At 40.9% G+C, this 18,784-nt stretch overlaps 1 protein-coding gene across 1 annotated transcript in view; it reads left to right on the top strand.

Moving 5' to 3' along the window:
* The window catches only part of CRYBG1 (crystallin beta-gamma domain containing 1), a gene marked incomplete at both ends in the record, with an annotated part of 64,540 nt that overhangs the window by 16,189 nt on the left and 29,567 nt on the right, over positions 1-18,784 (top strand). The window contains 6 exons of the mRNA XM_080615323.1: positions 5,905-7,391; positions 12,434-12,484; positions 12,906-14,349; positions 14,431-14,607; positions 17,158-17,205; positions 17,305-17,435. Of these exons, the coding sequence (XP_080471449.1) occupies positions 5,905-7,391; positions 12,434-12,484; positions 12,906-14,349; positions 14,431-14,607; positions 17,158-17,205; positions 17,305-17,435 (3,338 nt within the window). The remainder of the gene's footprint in view (positions 1-5,904; positions 7,392-12,433; positions 12,485-12,905; positions 14,350-14,430; positions 14,608-17,157; positions 17,206-17,304; positions 17,436-18,784) is intronic.

Below are 18,784 nucleotides of genomic sequence, written 5' to 3'. Positions count from 1 at the left end.
TCTCTGCTTTAAAGTCTCACATTTATAGTTCCTTGGTAATTCAGGTAAGTTCCCTGAGCTAGATAACTACATTCCCTGTATTCAGAGCTCAGGTAAAGCTGAAATTGTTTAAAATCCAGCTGTTGCTGTTTATAACCTTTGCAAGTGTAGCAGGCAAAGAGCTGGAAGAGGCAGGGAGTAAATCCCATGCTTGAGTGGACTTGTTGAAGTGTATTGCTTTCTTTGCCTCAGAAGACACTCAGAGGACACTGTCAGCCTGGAATCTGATGTATTTAAAAGAAATGCTAAAAATATGTAATGTGTATATGCCAAACTCTTGGTAGCCAGAAGAAGGCAGTGTGTGGGTTAAAATAATGTAAGTAAGTAATACTTTTCATAATAGTAACCCCTCTTTTGCGGCTTTCTGAAGGGTCAGCATAAACAAAGAAAAATTACAGTGAATTGAAGTAATTCAAATGTAGTTAACTGATGGCAAGGTAATTGGTTAAGTTTAAGTTAACTTGAAATATAACTGCTTTTTTTCCCCTCAGTGAATCAACAAAACAAAAAATTGTTTCAGGTCAAATGTTTTGTTAGCTATAATTTTTTTCCCCATGCTTCTTAAATAGAAAACAAGTAAACGCAGCAAGCCTTTATTTCTGCCTACAGCTGCCCCTTTTCTCTATCTGTAGTTAGGACACTCACCTTGCAGGACAGCAGTATGACATCTTCTCTCAATAGGGCTTGAAGTAGGTCTTGACATCTCAGACTTTTCTTTCTTAGCTTTGATTTGTACATCCCTATGTCTAGTTTTCCTAGTATTTTTTCTAGTATTTTTCTGGTATTTTTTACCAGCACATTGTGGCAGCAATATTCCAGATGAATTTTCAGCCTAACAAAGCCTGGCACTGCTATTGCTGAATACTTTGAGACTCAGTCGCTGCAGAGTGCTACAGCCTGAAGAGTAGTAGTTTATTTATTTAAATGTTTTTGGCTAATGCACATTTTGGGATATCACGTGACTGCTAGAACTCCAAGACTTTCTGCTTCTCATGGTTGTAAGAATATGATACTGTGAGTTAAAGGTACCCAAAGTTAGTGTCATTCCAATATGAACTTAGAAGGGTTAAAGATAGAAGGGTCTCAGAGGTTTGCATGTTACCTGAACTTCAGTTATTTATGACCTTCTAGTGAATGATAAAGCTCAAACTTACTCTTCACTAAATATTGTTTGTTGCTTTTTTCCCCTCTGAAGGCAAACATAAGCTAGCAAATGTTTAATTTACAGAACTGTCCACGCTAGATATTACCACCTATTAGTTACCACAAAGTTGCTAATGACTAGCAAAAATACTACTTTTTTCTATAATGTGTGCTCTAAGAAGTATTTCCAGTCATGTTCAACTGACTCAGATGAGCTAACCTAAGAAAATAACATCCAATTGATCCCTTGAGACACAGCCTGAAGTCCTGATTCAACAAATCACAGTAGTTTATGCATTCTCTCCACTGGAGACCAGGAAAGCACGTTTAATTACGTTGCTAAATTAGGGGTTTGGCTGTGGCAACTTATATTAGCTAATGAGAAAAAAACCCAGCCAGAAACATAGGAAATATTTTAATGCTAACATAAACAGGTATGAATATAAATAAAATGAGATTTACATTTCTTGGTTAAGAAGGCGGCATTTTGCTTTCAGATTAGAACACCGCTTTAAAGATTCATGCAGTGTACTTGAAATGGCTTCCTCCACACTGTCCAAGGAATGGATAGGCAAGTCCTTTGTTTTTTTTTTCTTTAGTTGCCAATGCCTTTGATCAGGGATTTCTGAAAAACCTCATGTCTCAAGGGTAAGAGCGTTTGAGTAGAAACATGTTGAAGAAGCCTGATCTGCAGAGCAAGGATACTTCTTGCCTTCTGGAAATCAAATATTTCAGTGCTGTGCTCTGGAAGTCAAGTATTCCTGTGCTGTGCTTTGTCAGGCTGGGCCCCACTTCGAAGCCTCTTGAGAAGCACAGTCTCTGTGCCCTCTTGCACTGGCAATACTGGCTCACCTACATTTATCTGAGTTAAAATACAAGCTCTTCAGGGCAAGTACCTGGTCTTTTATGTGTTTTGAAAGAGCTGTATATAATTAAGGTACTTTGTATGAAGAAATTACTTCAAAACAGTTTACATAGGGCAGCTATTTCAAGATCAAGAAAAAATCTTTAGCCTTGTTCCCTGAGGAAACAAGGCTTATGTGACTGTCCCTCCTCCCTTCCATCCAACACCTTTTGAACTTGGACAGTTTATACTACATTTGAAAGGGGGAGACGTCTCAAAGATAATTAAGTTCCCATGGACTTTATGAAAATAAGTTGCTGGGAAGACAGAAATCCAGATCCACAGTTCAAGTAACTATTTTTTTCCAAGGGCTATCTTGCAAACCCAAAGCTTGACTGCAAGTGTAATAATGACTGTCAGGTTGATAATGCAATCTCAGCTAAGTTAGAAGATTGAGAGCTGTTTTACATCCAAATATTAACATGCAGTTTGACACCATAATGAAGTGAAATTTTGGTGTTTTACCAGTTTTCAATATGAACAATATATGCATCCTCCTCACACTTGCAGTTACTGTGAATTTTCAGATAAATTAGTCACTAATTCCTTATTGGCTTGCTTTAAGTGTTCCTGAAAATGTCATACTTTTACTTTTTTTTTTTTTAGCTAGCAATGTTCATTACCATCTCCTTATCCCTTCCCTACAATTAGTTATTACTGGCAATACATACTTAGAATCAAGAAATTAGATAGTAATTGGGCTGCATTACTTATGATTGTTGGATCTGATAGGGAAATTCAAAGTTGGTTTTGTTATCACTAAAGCGCTTTAACTGTCTGAGCTGCATGAACTCAATGCAGCCCTCAGCTGCTCTTTAATTGAGCATTTTGGTTCTACTGGTTGAAAGAAATCATCAAAGGGAGAGAAGAACAGACATCAGACTTTATCATTAGCAGATTATTTCACTATCTCTAAATAAAACCAAACCCAACCCAACAACCAAAAAGCTTAATCTCAGGGTCATGATCATAGACTTGCCTATTTGAAAACCTGCTGGTAGAAGATCACTAAGTGTGCAGACACCAGACTTCATTGGGGGCTAAGTTGCTTCTCAGTTGTGTAAGTAACACATGTAAGAAAGGTTGGCAAAGCCAAAGGTTGCCATGGATTTCTGTTTGTTTGCAGTATGATAAGTTTACTCTACATATTCACCAGTTTAGGTTTTCTGTATTTTTCACGTGTTTGGGCAACCCTCACTGCTGCACTGTTTCTGGCAGTAGTAGGGTCTGTAAGGTCTTTTGGAGCTGAGACTGCTTCACGACTCATGTTTGGGGGTGGTTTTACAGGAGAGACCAAATGTTAGTCTGTTGATGAAGCAAAAATCACTAACTTGACACTTTTTACCCCGGAGGAGGAAGCGACCGTGTAAAAAGAGGCCCTCATTTTCTCCAATAGCCAGAGGGCCAGACACGCTGCAGGGCAGGCCACCTGACGAGCCGCCGGCGGGTTGACCTGGTGTTTCTCCCGCCTCCGCGTAGGGGCCTCAGAAGCGCCGAAGTGGCACTTGCGTGGTCCTTCCTGTTGAAGCTGTTCCACTTCATAAAACTAATTAAGCGTTAATTAGAAGAGGAGTAGTTTAGCATTCATTAAACATTAAATACTAATTGAGCGCCCGGGGAGAGCGCCGGCACCATTAGGCCAGAGAGTCATTCTCACGCCGCCCCGGCCGAGGACAGGGGACTGGCGGTGGGAGGTGGAGAGAGAGGCCCTCTGAACCCATGCAGCCGGGATCCCGGAGGCAGGCCGACGCGGCAGGCAGCCGCGCCCGCCGGCCCGCGGTTGCGAGGTGGAAAGTGCGGGTTCATCTGCCCGCAGGGCTCTGAACCGGTATCTCCCACAAGGGCTCAGCCGCCAGGCGGTGCCGGCCCCGACATACCTACCCGGGCAGGTCCCGCCGCGGGACTTGCTGCGGAGACCCACGCCTCCTCCCCTCAGGCTCTTGCTGGGTCTCGGCATCTCCGCGCAGCTGGGACCGGGAGGATGCCGGCCCGCTGCTGGCCCACACTCAACCCCGGCGCCCTTCTGTGTCCCGGTAGCAGGAGGCAAGCGGGTGTCCCGGGTCTAGCATCCCTGTCCCGTCCCCTCGCCCCGGCGGAGGGGAGCGCTGGCTCCCTGATGCAGGCGCTGGTTGAGGCCGGGCAGCCCTCACGGCAGCCGGGCTGCGCGGATTGCCCGCCTTCCACCCTTGGCACTGTTCCCTCAACATCACAAGTTTGTCGGTTTTGCCCGGGGCGGCGTTTTGCCCTCAATAACGAGGAAGCCGCCGCAGCGCGGGCTGCCGGGGCACGTACGGGGCGCGGCGCCCACTCGCACTCCACCGCCCCCTCGGAAGCCTCACCCGTGGCCGAGGGCGCCCGCTTTCCCGCGCTTGCCGCTGCCCCTCGGCCTTCACCCTCGCTGGGGGCCTGCGCTAAGCAGCCACTCCTCCTTCCGTGGCCGAGAGAGGCGGCTCAGCCCGGTAGACCCGCGGCCGGCGGCCGGGGCGGTGGCTCAGGGCGGGCCGAGGCGCGCTGGCTGGGCGGGCCGAGGCGGAGCGCCCAGACAGCTGGCGCCCGGGCAGCCGTGCGGGTAGCGGCGTGAGGGGCAGCTCCGCGCACGGGTCGCTGAGCCGCATCTGGCGGTGAGTGTCGGGGCCGTTTGCGGCGCGTATAGGTACCGGCACCTGCACCTGCGGAGCCAGGCGGGCAAAGTTCGTCCGAGGCTCCTTTCTCCCGCTCATCCCGTTCTGGGACAGGGGTAGAACAGCGGCGGCCTAAGGGGACTTCACCCTCTGGATGGGTTCACGGGGCTGGGAGGTGAGGTTGTACTGGCTAGTGCTTCGTAGCCGTCCCCGGGGGAAGCAGACAGCGGCGGGGGTCACTGCGCCTACCCCGCGGGGGGGCGAGGGCGGCCGCGGACCTGCGCGGAGGGTGCGGGCGCTCCAGGCGGTGGAGACGCCTGGACGCTGTCAGGCGGTCGCGCTGTCTGCGGCAAAACCCTCCAGGTTTAAAACGTCCGTGTTGACGAGAGGTGCCCTCTCCTCTCTGGAGGTCTGGTCCGCCGAAGTACTAAATACTCGCGGTGTTTTGAAATAGACATCTCAAAACAAGTATTCATCGTACCGGCATGTAAAAAGTGCTAATATATTAAAATGCAAATATGCATGTGTACTCGGCAATGCTGTTGCGTGTTTCCTGTTTACCATGTTAATTAGAAGTTGTAAGGGAAAACTTGCCTAAAGTAATCCAGGGCAGTATATGACCCAGTAATGCTCATTGAATGATGGAGTGGCTTTTATATTTCTGAGTTTTCTAGCCCAAAACGCAAGCCAAGTATTTGCTGGACTTTGTTAATGAGAAGTATATGAATAGTAATATAACTTATGCCTTTGAAACTATTCTTTGCCAGCATGAGTGTCAAAACTAACTCAGCCAGTATGAAGAGGAAAGTTAAACTCACCAATCTTGTTTTTGTAAGGAAAATTTTGACCAAGCAATTTGTCCCAAATCTTGCAGACACCAGGTTGCTTTCCTCTATTGTTTCGTGTGATGTTAACTCATTGTGCGAAAGTTTTGGATTTGAGACATACAATGACGATATTGTAAGGCAAGATGAATGTACTTGTAAATGAATACAGGCAAAAACATGCAGAAGCCTTTTTGGATTTTAATTGTTTTTGAGGGTTTTGTTTTTCTTGTTCTTTTTTGAGACCTAGTATTGTTCAGGAAGCTGTTCACATTCACTGTGTCCTTTTGAATCCTAGGTGGTGCTAATACAAACATACATATTATACAATTTTGACATTAACCAAATGTTTATTCATTTGTTTGTTTTATAGTCCACCTCACAACTTCCAGATTCTTCCAGAGAAGAGACTAAAAAGAAGCCAGTTTTGGAAAGACTTGGAAATTTGTTTGGTACCGGGAGAAGGAAACATGCCAAAAGTTCCCTAGAATACACTTCGCATCGAAAAGGGGAGGGGTCAGTTTCTCCTCACAGGGTACAGCCAATATATTGCAGGCACACAAAGGAAGGACACGAATCTCCTCAAGTACAGAAGCAAGTGGGAGACCTGAGTGCTGTTTCTGAGACGCAAGAATATCATTTTGGTGGGGAAGCAGGAACGCTGTATCGCGATACCATTTCAGAATGGAGTAGTAGGGGAGTATCTTCTGACAGCGAGTGGTCAGCGGATTGGAGCAGCAGCAGTGAAACCATTAAAAACTCTTTCTTTGAGAGTAGCCTCAATGTGGAAACCCTGGGACTGGAGAAAGAATCCACCACTGATATAAATAATTCTACAACTCCAGATTTCATAAAAAGCTTGAGAAATTTGTCTAGTGAAGACTTAGAGAAGAGTATCTTAAGCCACAAGCAGCTTGTGAACACGTGGGTGGCTGAGGAGCCTGGGCATGCGAAACCAAGGGATTTGCCATACGAGTTGGAATCTGCAGCGAGTGAGCGCACATATTCTGCTAGAGTGTTAACAGTTGATATCTATCTTAGAAAAACAGAGGAACTCCTTGATGAACCTGTGACTGTTACATCAGAAGAAAATAGTAGTGACTTTGACACAATGGATAAAAAATCTGCTCATAAAAGATCTGGAAAAAGGAGAAAATCTCAGACGTCTAGTGACATTCCAAATGGGGAGAGAAACCAGAATGAGATTACTGCAAGAGAAGAATCTGGTTTTGAAGATGATGTCCCTTCTGAGGTGTTCTCAGACAAGGTAATAAACTCAGAAAGAAAAACAAAGTCTCCTCAACAGACTCTTGAAAGGAATTCCTCTTCTCCAGGTAGTATTCAGGATCTAAAGGTTGGATCTGTTCACAAAGGGACATCTAAAACTGAAGCTGACAAAGGCAAGCAGCAGATCACAAACACAACCCCTGCAAGGAGAAGATCATACAAGAAGAATCAGTCAGATGCTGTCCCCATTTCCCCTACTGGTTTGAAGGGTCAGGTAAAAGATTATTCCTCAAAAAGACAACCTTTAGGATCACCAGAGAGTAACCCAGTGACAAAAAGAACTTTGGAAAAGGGAACTATATCTGTGGCTTTTGGGGAAGATGGCTTGGAGTCTCCCAGAGTTTCTTTGGCTGCTAAGACTGAAGACACTGCCTTGGTGTTTGCTGAAGGCAGAAATGAGACCAAGGCAGTAAAACATGGTAGTGGTTTGGATGGAAGAGCTTTCTTGCATACCGATGGGATTAAAAATGGAGACCTGTGTATGTCAGCTGAGAGACAGACAAATTCTGATTTAGACAGCTCGAAGCTGAAGAGTTTGGATGCTTCCAGAACAGTCACGACAAAGATTAGCCTGTAAGTAAAATAAATGAGTTGCAATTAATAGCTGTAATTTTGCCTGTATCTATGTTTAGGATTCTATAGGAACACTAGCTACTGTATCTGTTATCTATCTAGATTATTTTCAGTAATGAACTGCCTTTTTTCCTAAATGTATCATAGTTAACAAGCACTGTAGTTCACAGGTGTTAGAAAAATATTTTTCCTGTGTTTTGGTTTTTTTCTTTAATGGATAGGGAATTTCTTTGCCAGTTCCATTATATGGAATAATTTAACATACATAAAAGCTGCTTTGTCATCAACATCAGTGCCCCCATTGTTGCTCATATTAGTTTGGCTGTCATTGACCTTAATGTAGTCTTATTATCTGTAAACAACTGAGCATGTGGCTAAAGATTTGGTATGTGAAAATCTTTGACTAAGAAAGGTGTTCAAGTTGTGCTTTGAAACAACGTAAGTTCAGCTATTATTTTATGAAGAAATGTAGGATGCAATGTAGAACTCGATCCTTCAAATGAGATGATAAATCACACTCCAGAAATTTGAATAGTTATAGTTGCTTTCATAAGTATGTGCAGGATGAATCATGTGAATTTTTGTGCATGTGAATAACATCAGACGTGTAGAATTACACATCTGTTAGTTTTCAGGATTTGGTTTTACTCTCAAGGAAGTTGTCATCTGTCAAACAGGCAATCAGTGCTTTGCTTAGGACTTTAAAGAAGTAGATGTATTTATAGCTTTCACTGTAATCACAAGTATGAATCCAATGATTGATTTCCTGGATTCTGTGACGTTCTCTTCTACAGTGAATCATTTTATTACGTTTGTCATTACTGGTTTTGATTTTCATGGCTACCTGCAATTCTCTGTTGCTTTCCTCACTCTAGTATGTTCATTTATAGGTGTCAGAGTACAATGAATCCTGTAAGTCCCCCTCAGGTACAAGTGTTGTTAGAGAGATGTGAAGGTTTAACATTATGGCTTAAGAAACACATATGATTCCAATTATGCTTCCCACATCTGAGAAGCATAGGGAACAATTTAATTTGCACGAATTGTAATACTGTACATCTGATTTGTTCATTCATAACTGAATTAAAAACACTTAGTACTAAAAGTTAAATTGTGGTATTGTTGTACATGGTGATGCTTTGTCATCTGGCAGTATAGATCACAAAACTTAAACTCTAAGGTTTTGTATCTTAACAACTTCAAAGGAAAGGTAGCTCTCATATTTTTCTCTTTGTGTCACTGTCATTAGTGATGATGAAGTTAATAAATGCTTGCCTAGCTGGATTTCTTTTTTCTGGGTATCTCCTTGGCTTGCTGTACAGTGAATTATATTCTGCTGTACTCATATAGTAAAACTGTCAGTAAAGTTACTTTACTTGCCTTTTATTTTAATAAATAAAGAGCTTGCTCTACTTCACCTGATTCTGTGGGGTGTGCAGCACTTTGCATCTTGGCCTTATCTGCTGCTTTTGGGACTTTAGCCCTGGGTGGGGATTACTGTGTTGCATGCATCTGGTAGCTGTCGTTGCACAGTACTGGTTTCTTTAGCCAGACAAATTGGTATGGTCAGACTACCTGGTATAATTTGCAGTCATTCATCAGAACACATGAACTATAAACCTGGACGTGGATTAAGCTGCTGTAGAATTGGGAAAGGAGAAGATGCTACCATTCCTAGAAGGTGTGTTTTTGTTCTTGTTGTTGCTTTGAACTACAGAACAGATAACTTTTCGATTTTAAAAGGTTGAAAAATTATTGTTAGATACTTAAGATTAATCCTTTTCAGGTTGAAAAAAGTTTACTCGCAGGCATGTTTGCCTCCTGTAAGATGGATTTCATATAATCAAAGTAGTTTTCACATGAAAATGCATAATGTCTTTTACTAATGACATTGTGCTAATTCTGGGAATCAAGTTTCTTTAGAAACAGTTTTAAAATAAGTCTGTTCTGCTGGTTCCCTGTAAGTAATGATAACATTTTCTCCTTTTATGTTTGTAAATTGGGCAACTTGGAAGTCACAAGATACTTTGCTTCTAGTTTTTGAAAGGGAAATCTATCAGGTTTGAGATTAGACTGAGGTTGATGGTATGTCTTAATCAGCAAATAAAACCTCAGGCAGTAGTTACTTTGATGTGCTTAGTGGAAAACTTGGCTTCAGTTGTCATATTTGATGTGCAGACATGGTTTTGTAGTTTATGCCCACTTGCTGAATTATTCTATTCTATTAATTGCTGTTTTTCTTCGCTCATCTCAATCTGATGTTTTGGCATCAGTTACATGCTTGACATGGTTGTTTGGACAATATGCTTCAACTGTGTGACTCATCTTCCATTTATGACTGTGTGGAAGAGGTTTAAGTGCTTGCTTCCACAGGTTAGCTGCAAGGTGTAGCTGAAGAAAAGGACATTAGTTTTTCTCTTGTGTCTGCTTGTTCCTGGCATTGCAGATCAGCACGAGGTAGTAGGCATCAGCCACACTGGGGCTGTTTGTAAGAAACTGTTTGCACTGTTAAGTGAATCCATCTTCCAGTGCTTTTCCCTCATATTAGAGTGGAAGCTTAAAAGGACTCTCAAATAATATCTCCTTCTTTTAAGCAAGTTTAGAAACTCAGTTCTTGCAATAAGGCACATCTTTTGACTGTATTTAAAAATCAGTCTTTCATAATGTGAAAAAAGGTGTAATGGAAGGATCAGTTAGAGAAGGCCAGCTGTAGTGAATGGAGCTCCAGGGCTAAGCTTTCTATTTCTCTTTGTGTTTTTCTGCTGCTGCTGTGCAGAAATACTGCAGAATTTAAAGTGCAAAGTGCTGAAGTGGCTGGTTTTGCCTGAATTTGCAAAGCTTGGAACTGTACCTTTGAGGTGTTAGCTGTTCATTTAAAATAGGTTTTAGGTGTGGCTGATAACTATCAATGTTAACCATTAAACTTGCTTGTGTCAGGGCATGAGAAACAGACTGTTAGGAAAATACGTGTTGTTAGGTTGAAATGCACATAGTAGTGCAAGTGATGGGCTGACAAAGGGATGGTATGGACATGAGTCTGTTAAGATAATTAGGCCATTAGTGATACCTCTTGAAAATACAGGTAGAAGGAAAGGATTGAAGGGTCCTGGTAAACTGCAAGTTCAGCATGTGTCAGTAGTGCAGCTTTGTAGCAGATGAACACTAAGCCTATACTGGGCTGCATTGGCAGGAGTGTAGCTGGTGAGTCAAAGGAGAAGATATTTGGTGCTCATGAGGCTGCCTGTGTGGCATTATACTGAGTTGTACCACTTCCTCCTCTTTATTGGTCCAGAAGAAATGTTCACAGATTGGAATGAGTCCAGTGATGAGCCATTAAGAAGGTGATGGCACTGGAGCATAGTATGTATGAGGAGAAGCTGAAGCAGCTTGATTTGTTTAACTGTGAGGACATGTGTATATCTCAATCACCTCTTGCTTCTTACAGAGGTATTATAGAGAAGGCAGAGCCAGATTAATCACTGAAGTGTGCAGTGAAGGGGCAATGGCTATGGATGCAAGTTTCAACAGTAAAGTTTCAATGGGATATAAGGCAAAAATAATACACAGTGACAGTGGCTGACCTGCTGCAATGCTTCCCTAGTGAAGTTTGTGAAATTTCAGCCCTTAAAAATACCCGGAACTTGGTCAGACAAAGCCTTCATCAGCGTGATCTAACTTTGAAGCTGTCCCTATTTTGAGCAGGAAGTTGGACTAGCTGACCTTTAAAAGTCCCTTGCAACTTATATTCATTTTTCTGAAAAGAAGAATCATAGAGTAATTTAACATCGAAAAGCTTAGGAAAAACAGTTGTTCTGCAAATGAAAAGTAGTGTCTAAATATATTTAATTTTATGCTGTGATAGTTCCCCATCTGCCTTCCGCCTTTCAGTGATTTTTTTCTTCTGTTTCTAGACTTACATTTTCCAAGTATGCTTTATTAGCACCTATGTGAAATATGGCCAGTCATTTTTAATGTTAATATTTTCTTTTTTATTGATCACGTGTTCTTCAAAAGAGCCTTCTGGTTCTGAACTGACATGAGCAGGCTGGTAGTTAGCGTCAGCGCTGTCGGGAATTTTTCTCTGAAAAGAGCTTTTTGACAGTTGCTTTCTGTATAGATTCTTAGGCAGCTGATTTTGGGTTCCTTCTGTTACTTCAATAAGTTTGTTCCTCATGCTTTTCCCAAGAAGCTTGCATAATAGAGAGTCTTGCTTTAATGAGGTTTATTTTCTTACTTGGGATGGATCTCTTGAGGAAGAGGAGACAGGAGTGATCTCAGGTTTTGAGTTGTTGATGTTACCTCACTTGTACCTCATGCATCTTTCTTGGACTAAAGAGCTGCCTGAGAGTGAGCACAGTGAGCACAGTTCGTATAGGTAAAAAAGAAGAAAGCGCTTAAATACCAGAATTGTCCATTGATTGACAGAGCATTCAAGACCCTGGAGATTGTTGCGGCAAGCTGGTTTCTTCTATCTCTCATCATTGTCAGTTTTCCTGTAGTGCAGTTTCTGTCTGTTCCTCTGCTGCTGAGTGTCCCCAGATTGCTCTCTGGGGGACAGGTCTGCCTTTGAGGTGATGGTGGGCTCTTTGACACTGCTTATACCTAACTGATACATTTTGAAGACACATGCCTTGCATTGTCACAGCTGTTGATACTGTTCCTTTAGTAGCAAGTGACATGGACAGATGATTTGCTCCTGGATATAGGTATTCAGATGAAGCAGGCTTAAAACCCGCAGCTGCATGTCATCAACCTTCTGCTGTAGTACATGAGTACTACGTGCTATGTACTTGCACACTTCTCTATCCACTCTGATGGAGAAGTTTCTGCAAGTGTTTCCTAATTCAGTTCTTGTAAAATTAGCAGGGTTAGTTTACACAATTTAAATTATTAGCTGACTTTACCTGAAGGAAATGGGACAGTCCTCACGTGTGGTGTTTGCTTAGCCAAGTGGTGATGCAGTGATTGGGGTCAGTTCCCTTTTCCATGAGCACTAATAAGGCCAGAAGAGGTCTTTCACTAGTTTAAGGTTGCTTTTGCAGTGGAAAGGCTGCAAAGAATCTGGACAGATGTCTTCAAAACTTGTTGGAGAGGTATATTAAAATGTTAACCAGCTCATTATCACCTTAATGAATTGGGATTTGTTTCCTAAACTCTGTAGGGAATTGCATACGTATAATTTATTCTGCCTGTTCACTATTAATTTTAATGTCTGTCAGTCATAAGCAGTTCTCAGCCTCAATTGCAGATGCTGTAGGCTGCTGTGTTTATTGTTTTACTGAGCATTAAAAAACTATGCGAATGTTTGAATGTATTCTTATTTAGTGTCAAGTTTTTTTGTTGTTTGTGTAGTTGCTCCTTTTCTCATTATCTCCTTTTGAGATACCAACATTTAAACTGAATATGACTACAGAAAAAGTAATTCTAATGATACGTTTTATTGTTCTGAAAATTGTTACAAATCTTTTCATGATAAATTGAAGATGTAACTCTGTATCGCTTTGCCTCCTCTAGTCCAGCCAAACCGAAGAATGTAGAGCTGAATTTTAAAGCACCTATGAATCAAGACAGTTTAGAAAGTGAGCAGGATGCTCTTGAAAAACCAGTTAATAAAACTAACAGCAACATTGCCAACAAAATTTCCTTGTTTGAAAATAAATGTGCTACCCAGAGCCAGAGGCCTGTTGACATTCCTGCTTCAAAAACTAGTACTGTACCAAGCACATTTGTTGGCAGAGCAAAGCTAAAGTTTGGAAAACAACCTAAGGAAAGTGAGCAGCCTGATAAAACGTTAAGTAAGCAAAGCAGTCGCCAGAAGTTGTTTGAGAATGGAACAACAGAGAAAGAAAACACTGCAGAATTAAAGAGCAAAAGTGAAGAAGGCTCTGCCTCTTGTGAGGACATTGGAAAGACAACAGAACTTAAAGTAAAAGCTGCAATATCCCTTTTTAACCAGAGCAGTAAAACAGATGCTAGTGGTGTCTCTCTGAAGCAAACCGACCCAGAATTGACCACAGCTAAAAAAGAAAGTTCATCGTTTAAACTGCCTTTGCACTTGCCCAGTAAAAGTGAAAATGCTCAAGATACTTCCTACCAAAGAAACAGCACAAGCTCAGAATTCCAGAGAAATGAAGAAAAGATGATGCCAAATGCAGAGGTTTTATCACCTTTATCACCATCTCATCAGGTTTCTAGATCAGAATTTAAGAAGATGGAAAATGGAGATAAAAAGACAAAGCCGGGAGACTTGAGCCTTGTAGAACTGCAGTATGATGACAGAAGTCAAGAGAGTATAGTATCAGAGAACAACATTGATACACAGAAGAGCCCAGGTGAAACCTGTAATGGGTCTGCTGAAGATGATACCATTTTTGATTCCCCATCTGACATGAAGAAGTTTGCTGAAACAATAAAGAACTTGGACAGCTCGGTTTGTTTACCCCAGAAAAAAAAGAGATCAAAGCTTCCTAAGTCCCCAGCACCCCACTTTGCAATGCCTCCCATTCATGAAGACAACTTAGAGAAAGTATTTGATGCCAGTGTATTTACTTTTGGTTTGGGACTGAGGAGGGAAAAAGCACAGGATCTGTTACCAGCCCAACAAATTAAAATGCAAAGCCTGGAAACAATAGCCAGAGTCAGGCCCAAGCGTGCATCAACAGAGCAAAGTATTGTATTCAAAGCCCTGCAATCATGTAATAGAGAGGAACCTGCCTTTACTCATGAAATAAATGGAAAAGAGAGCATTGACGGTACAGATGGTGAAATTAAGAGATCCCGGCTTGAAAAAAGCTCCCTCTTCTCAAGTTTGCTGTCTTCTACATCTAAAGAAAAGTTTCTTAATACTTCTGTCACCACAGTAAACAACACCGCAGCAGCTTTTGCAACTGACTCCTCAGGGCTCCCTCCTTTACAGCAGGATGCTTCTGGGCCATTCGGCATGCCTCAAAAGTCTGAGGTAATAAAGATAATGAAATGCAACAGTGTAAAATTTTGTCTACCTGCTGAATGACTGTTAATTTTGATTTTTGGAATTCAGTCTCTTTCAGATTTGAAGCTTCCAAGCTTTGTGGAGAAGTACATGCAAGCAGATAGTGCAAAAAAAGAACTAAGTTTACAAATGCCCAACTATGGGAACCCTGAGAAAAGTTTTTCAAGCTGGTTAGGGACAAGCAGATATGAATCAAATGTCCCCTTTGGTTTATTAGACATGGATGTAAGTACTGTGTTGTTTAAAATCTGCCTGGAAAGTTATCCAGTTTTTGTATTTTCTATATATGATTTGCATACATTGTTTAGTTTTGTTTCCCCTCTTAGGGAGTTATGTAGGTGAACCAGTTTCATCTGATCTTGGCTATACGTGAAAAGGAGATGGCATCTATTAACTTGCTTCTTCATGGTGCACTTATTTTGAGACTCTTCACAAATATGAATTTAAAGTCATTCACATCTTCATACTTGATTTTGTATTATTTTGAAGCAAATCTAGTGCTAACGTTGTTATTTTTTTTAAATTGTAAGTTAGTAGAATGCTTTCTGTGAACTGCAGAAAACTTGTGCTTGCTTCTTCTGTTCATGGTGATCTCCTTCCTGTTTCACCAAGACATTCAACCATTGCATTGTTAAATGAGTAACAGGGCAAATTTTCTTTTAATCCCTCTTTTTTGTTCCCAGTATTCTTATGCTCTTGATAGAAAATGAGAATTTTTCAAAAATACTTTAAGAACTGGATAGTAGTAATTATTCGAAGTGCTGCTACAGTGAAGAGCTGTCCTTTTGTCTGATTATGAGCATCTATCCATCATGAATCAAGACAGACCTACGTCTTCCCTTTGAGGCAACTTTACCTTAATGTGGGAGAACTTTGTAATTTCTGTCAACAACATGATGAACCAACGTTTTTTATATCTGCTGTTTCTGTTGATGTAAGCCCTTACTGTTACCTGAGAGGAAAACTATAATCAGAAGATTAAGAACCGTGGGAAGCAGTGTGTTCTCCAAACTTCAGTAGCCACATTAATGAGACCTGGGGAATTGAAGCAGAATATAAGCAATTTGGGAAATGCTTTTCCAAAGTTAATGGTTATCTTCTGTTACAGTTCTACTAAAAGGAGTAGGGAGTAGTAGAAATAGCTTCTTTCTTCTTCGCCTTGCAGAAGGACATCCTCCATGTTACCTGCAATTTTGAGGATGTAGATTTTTCCCTCATGGGAAGTTATTTGATTACTGTGGGCATGAAAATTAGGGGGGTTATTTGCAGTGGACTTATGCTGCCAGTTAAAAAGACTTTCGTATTCTAGCTGGTCCTGTTTGGATTTCAAAACCTGAGTTTAAAGCTTAATGACTAATACTGGTGGGGTTTTTTTTGGTTTTTTTTTTTTTTTTTGGGTACTGCTACTTAAAACTGCTGTTCTCAAGTGAGTTTCAATTTTTCAGTAGAGTGTGGAGGCCTGATAAGGCAAGGGGGTACGTACTGCTCTTACGAGAAGCCAGATAGGCTTCAAAGGGTTCCAGGATTTCTGCAGCTCTGTTGCTGACTGTGAATTGTCTTGCTCAAGTTAGACAGGAACCAAAAATGTTTTTATGATGTGTGCATCTTCCACTGACTAAGAAGATGATGCAGTGGCTAATGGTAATGTGAAGAGCAGCCCAAAACAATGACTTTGGCATTCTCTAAAACACAGAGCAAGTTCTAACTGGAATTGAAGCACAGGCTAAAAAACCAGTCATGCTTCAGCGTGTCTTGATGATGCCTACAAAAATCTTTTGGTGGTTAGGAACTCCGTTCTGAGACCACTGCCCTGTGTGCTGACTAACACATTTTCCTTAGTTCCTTGCATGTGTTGCGGGTTATCTTAGGCTGCAGCCTATTTAGGAGACAGGTTCTGTTTAGGTTTTGTTGTTTGCAAGAGTAGTTCCTAGAAGAGTGGGACCCTGTCCCAGAATGAGCACTCCTGTCCTTTTCTAGGAAACCAAACACATAATTGCAACACTTTCTTTGTTTTAAGATGACGTGATGTAACCACAAGTTTCCCATATATTCTATATCATATAATTTACCACTGACTTCAACACTGTTTTAGATTTTGTATACCTCAATGTGTTCTGTTTCTTCTTGGCATTTTTAGTCTGTCACTTACTGCACAGTCTCATGCTTTTTGAAGAAACCTATCTTGTTACAAGGTGTTCAGCACAAAATTAATTACGTTAAATAGTTCATACACATATATGCCATTGTGCCCCCTCAGTCCTTTCATATATTCCTTCAAAATTATTTTATGATTAATGGTTAAAAGATATTTAAACTCCTGTTAATATCTTCATCATTGAAGAGTTTGTACTTTACCAATGCCAGTTTTTTAAGTAGTCTTTTGGTATAAAACTCCTGGGATATATAGGAAGCTGATCAGAAGGATTTAGAAGTATTTCAAGTCTGAGTTTAGTTGGCTTCAGTCAGAAGACAATTCAGAGTTAAAAAAAAAAAAAGTGTGTAAATTCATACAGTTATGACAAGATACTGTTCTTCAAAGGAGGAAGAAGGAATTGAAGCAGTAAGTGTAGTTTAAGTGTTACCAGCTTTTTACTGTTCAGACAGCTCTTTTTTTTTTTTTAATAGCTGAACATCTGTATTGAATAAATCTTGTGCTTGCATTTGTTATTTGGGTTTTTTGTTTGTTTCTTTTGTGTTTGAGTTTTTTTGTGGTGGTGGTGGTGTTTTTTTTGTTTGGGTTTTTTTTGGTGACTTTCTCTTCCCACTGTCCATTAGGCACTTTCAAGAAATGGACAAAGTAAAATCAATCCCAGACCTGGTAAGGTAAGATCAATCTTTGATTTTCCTCTCTATATTTAAAGCATAGCAAGATAGAATTATATGATGTTGGTGTTTGGTTGTTCTGTTTTGTTTTTAACACAGCTGGTGATATACTGTGAATCAGACTGTAAATCAGAGTATCAGAAAAATGGTATTGAAGTTTTCCATGATGTTCTGGATTGCAGTTCTTGGGTTCTGTCACCAACAATTTTAGTTAAAGTCATCAGAGGATGGTAAGAGATTAATTTTTACTATTTCTCATTGGTCTGTCCAAAAATCTTTCGAAACAGAACCTGCATGTAACTCACAGTCAGTCTGCCTTGCAAATAGCAATGTAGCATAGACATCTGTGAGTAAGAAATGTGACACTGTACCTCTGAAGTAGGAAGTTCTGGTCTGGGAAACTTATTTTGCTGACGAATTGAGTGAGTATTACCATCTCAGGGATGCATCATTTCACCAGGCAAAGGCATGGGGTGAAATGACATTCTGTCCATCTATGCTGCCCTTTGACTCCTATCCCTGTTAAGGTTCTTGTGTAGTATTTAAATCAGGCTAGAAGGTCAGCAAAGGATTTTAAAGCCATGTCTGACATGGGTTTGGATGCAGAATATTAATTTCACATCCAAAGATGTAAGGTGGTGCTGTAAAGATAATTGAATGTTTCTGTTAGAAGTCCAGAGGGAATTTTTCTTTAAAAGCTAGATTGCCTAAGAGTAATTCAGAACAAGTTCATCTCCTACTTTCTTAGTAGCATTTACAAAAGAGCTATTATTAGTGGATAGTATAGCAAGTTAAGTTGTGGGCAGGCCATAATACAGCCAAATAGCAGGTTCTCAAAAGTAAAGATCTGATAGTAAACTGCAGAAACAAGGGCTAGCTGCAGTAGGAGGTACTGGGAAGCACACTGATTGCTGTTTAGCTTCCGAAAACTGGAATGAGAATGTTTGGATCTGTGTGAACCAGGTCTTTTCCACCACGGACTAGGGGAGATTGGGTTTTTCTTTCCCCAGTTCTACTGAGAGCTGCATGGGAGGGTTTTGTATTTGCGGATGGGTATAGTTTTTAACTAGTTATATATTCAAAATTGCTAATAAATATGAAGTTATGCTTATCTTCTAAGCAGTCCTATCGTCCTTTGGCCCATCTATACCAGCCCCTGTGGAACTCTAGGCTGCTGTTCACAGGCTCCAAGTAGCTTGTCTGTTTATACGTGATGCAGCAGTCTGCAGAGTCAACATTTTCTGACCTACAAATTGGTTCTGATTAGTATCTCATGCAGAAGTCTGGTACTCACAGACAGTAGTCTTGCCACCCCAAATCATCAATTTAAGAAGAGGGAGGAGTTTTCAGTGAAATTACAAAGTCAGCAATAGGCATCTTTGTTTTTATAATTGCTTTTTAAAGTATCATAGATATCAGAAATGGCTTACATCAGCAGTGTTGAGTGAATAAGCTGTACTGAGGTGGTGGGAAGGGCCTGGAAATAATTCTTCTTATGAAAGGATTTATTAAATGGGAGCATGACTTTTGAAAATCACTCTTGATAAAGCAGCATTAAAAATGAGATCTTTTTATTTTT

This window comes from Psittacula echo, assembly GCF_963264785.1.
Source record: "Psittacula echo genome assembly, chromosome: 4".
In the NCBI taxonomy this organism is placed as follows: domain Eukaryota; kingdom Metazoa; phylum Chordata; class Aves; order Psittaciformes; family Psittacidae; genus Psittacula; species Psittacula echo.
This window is presented reverse-complemented; position numbering and strand designations above follow the sequence as displayed.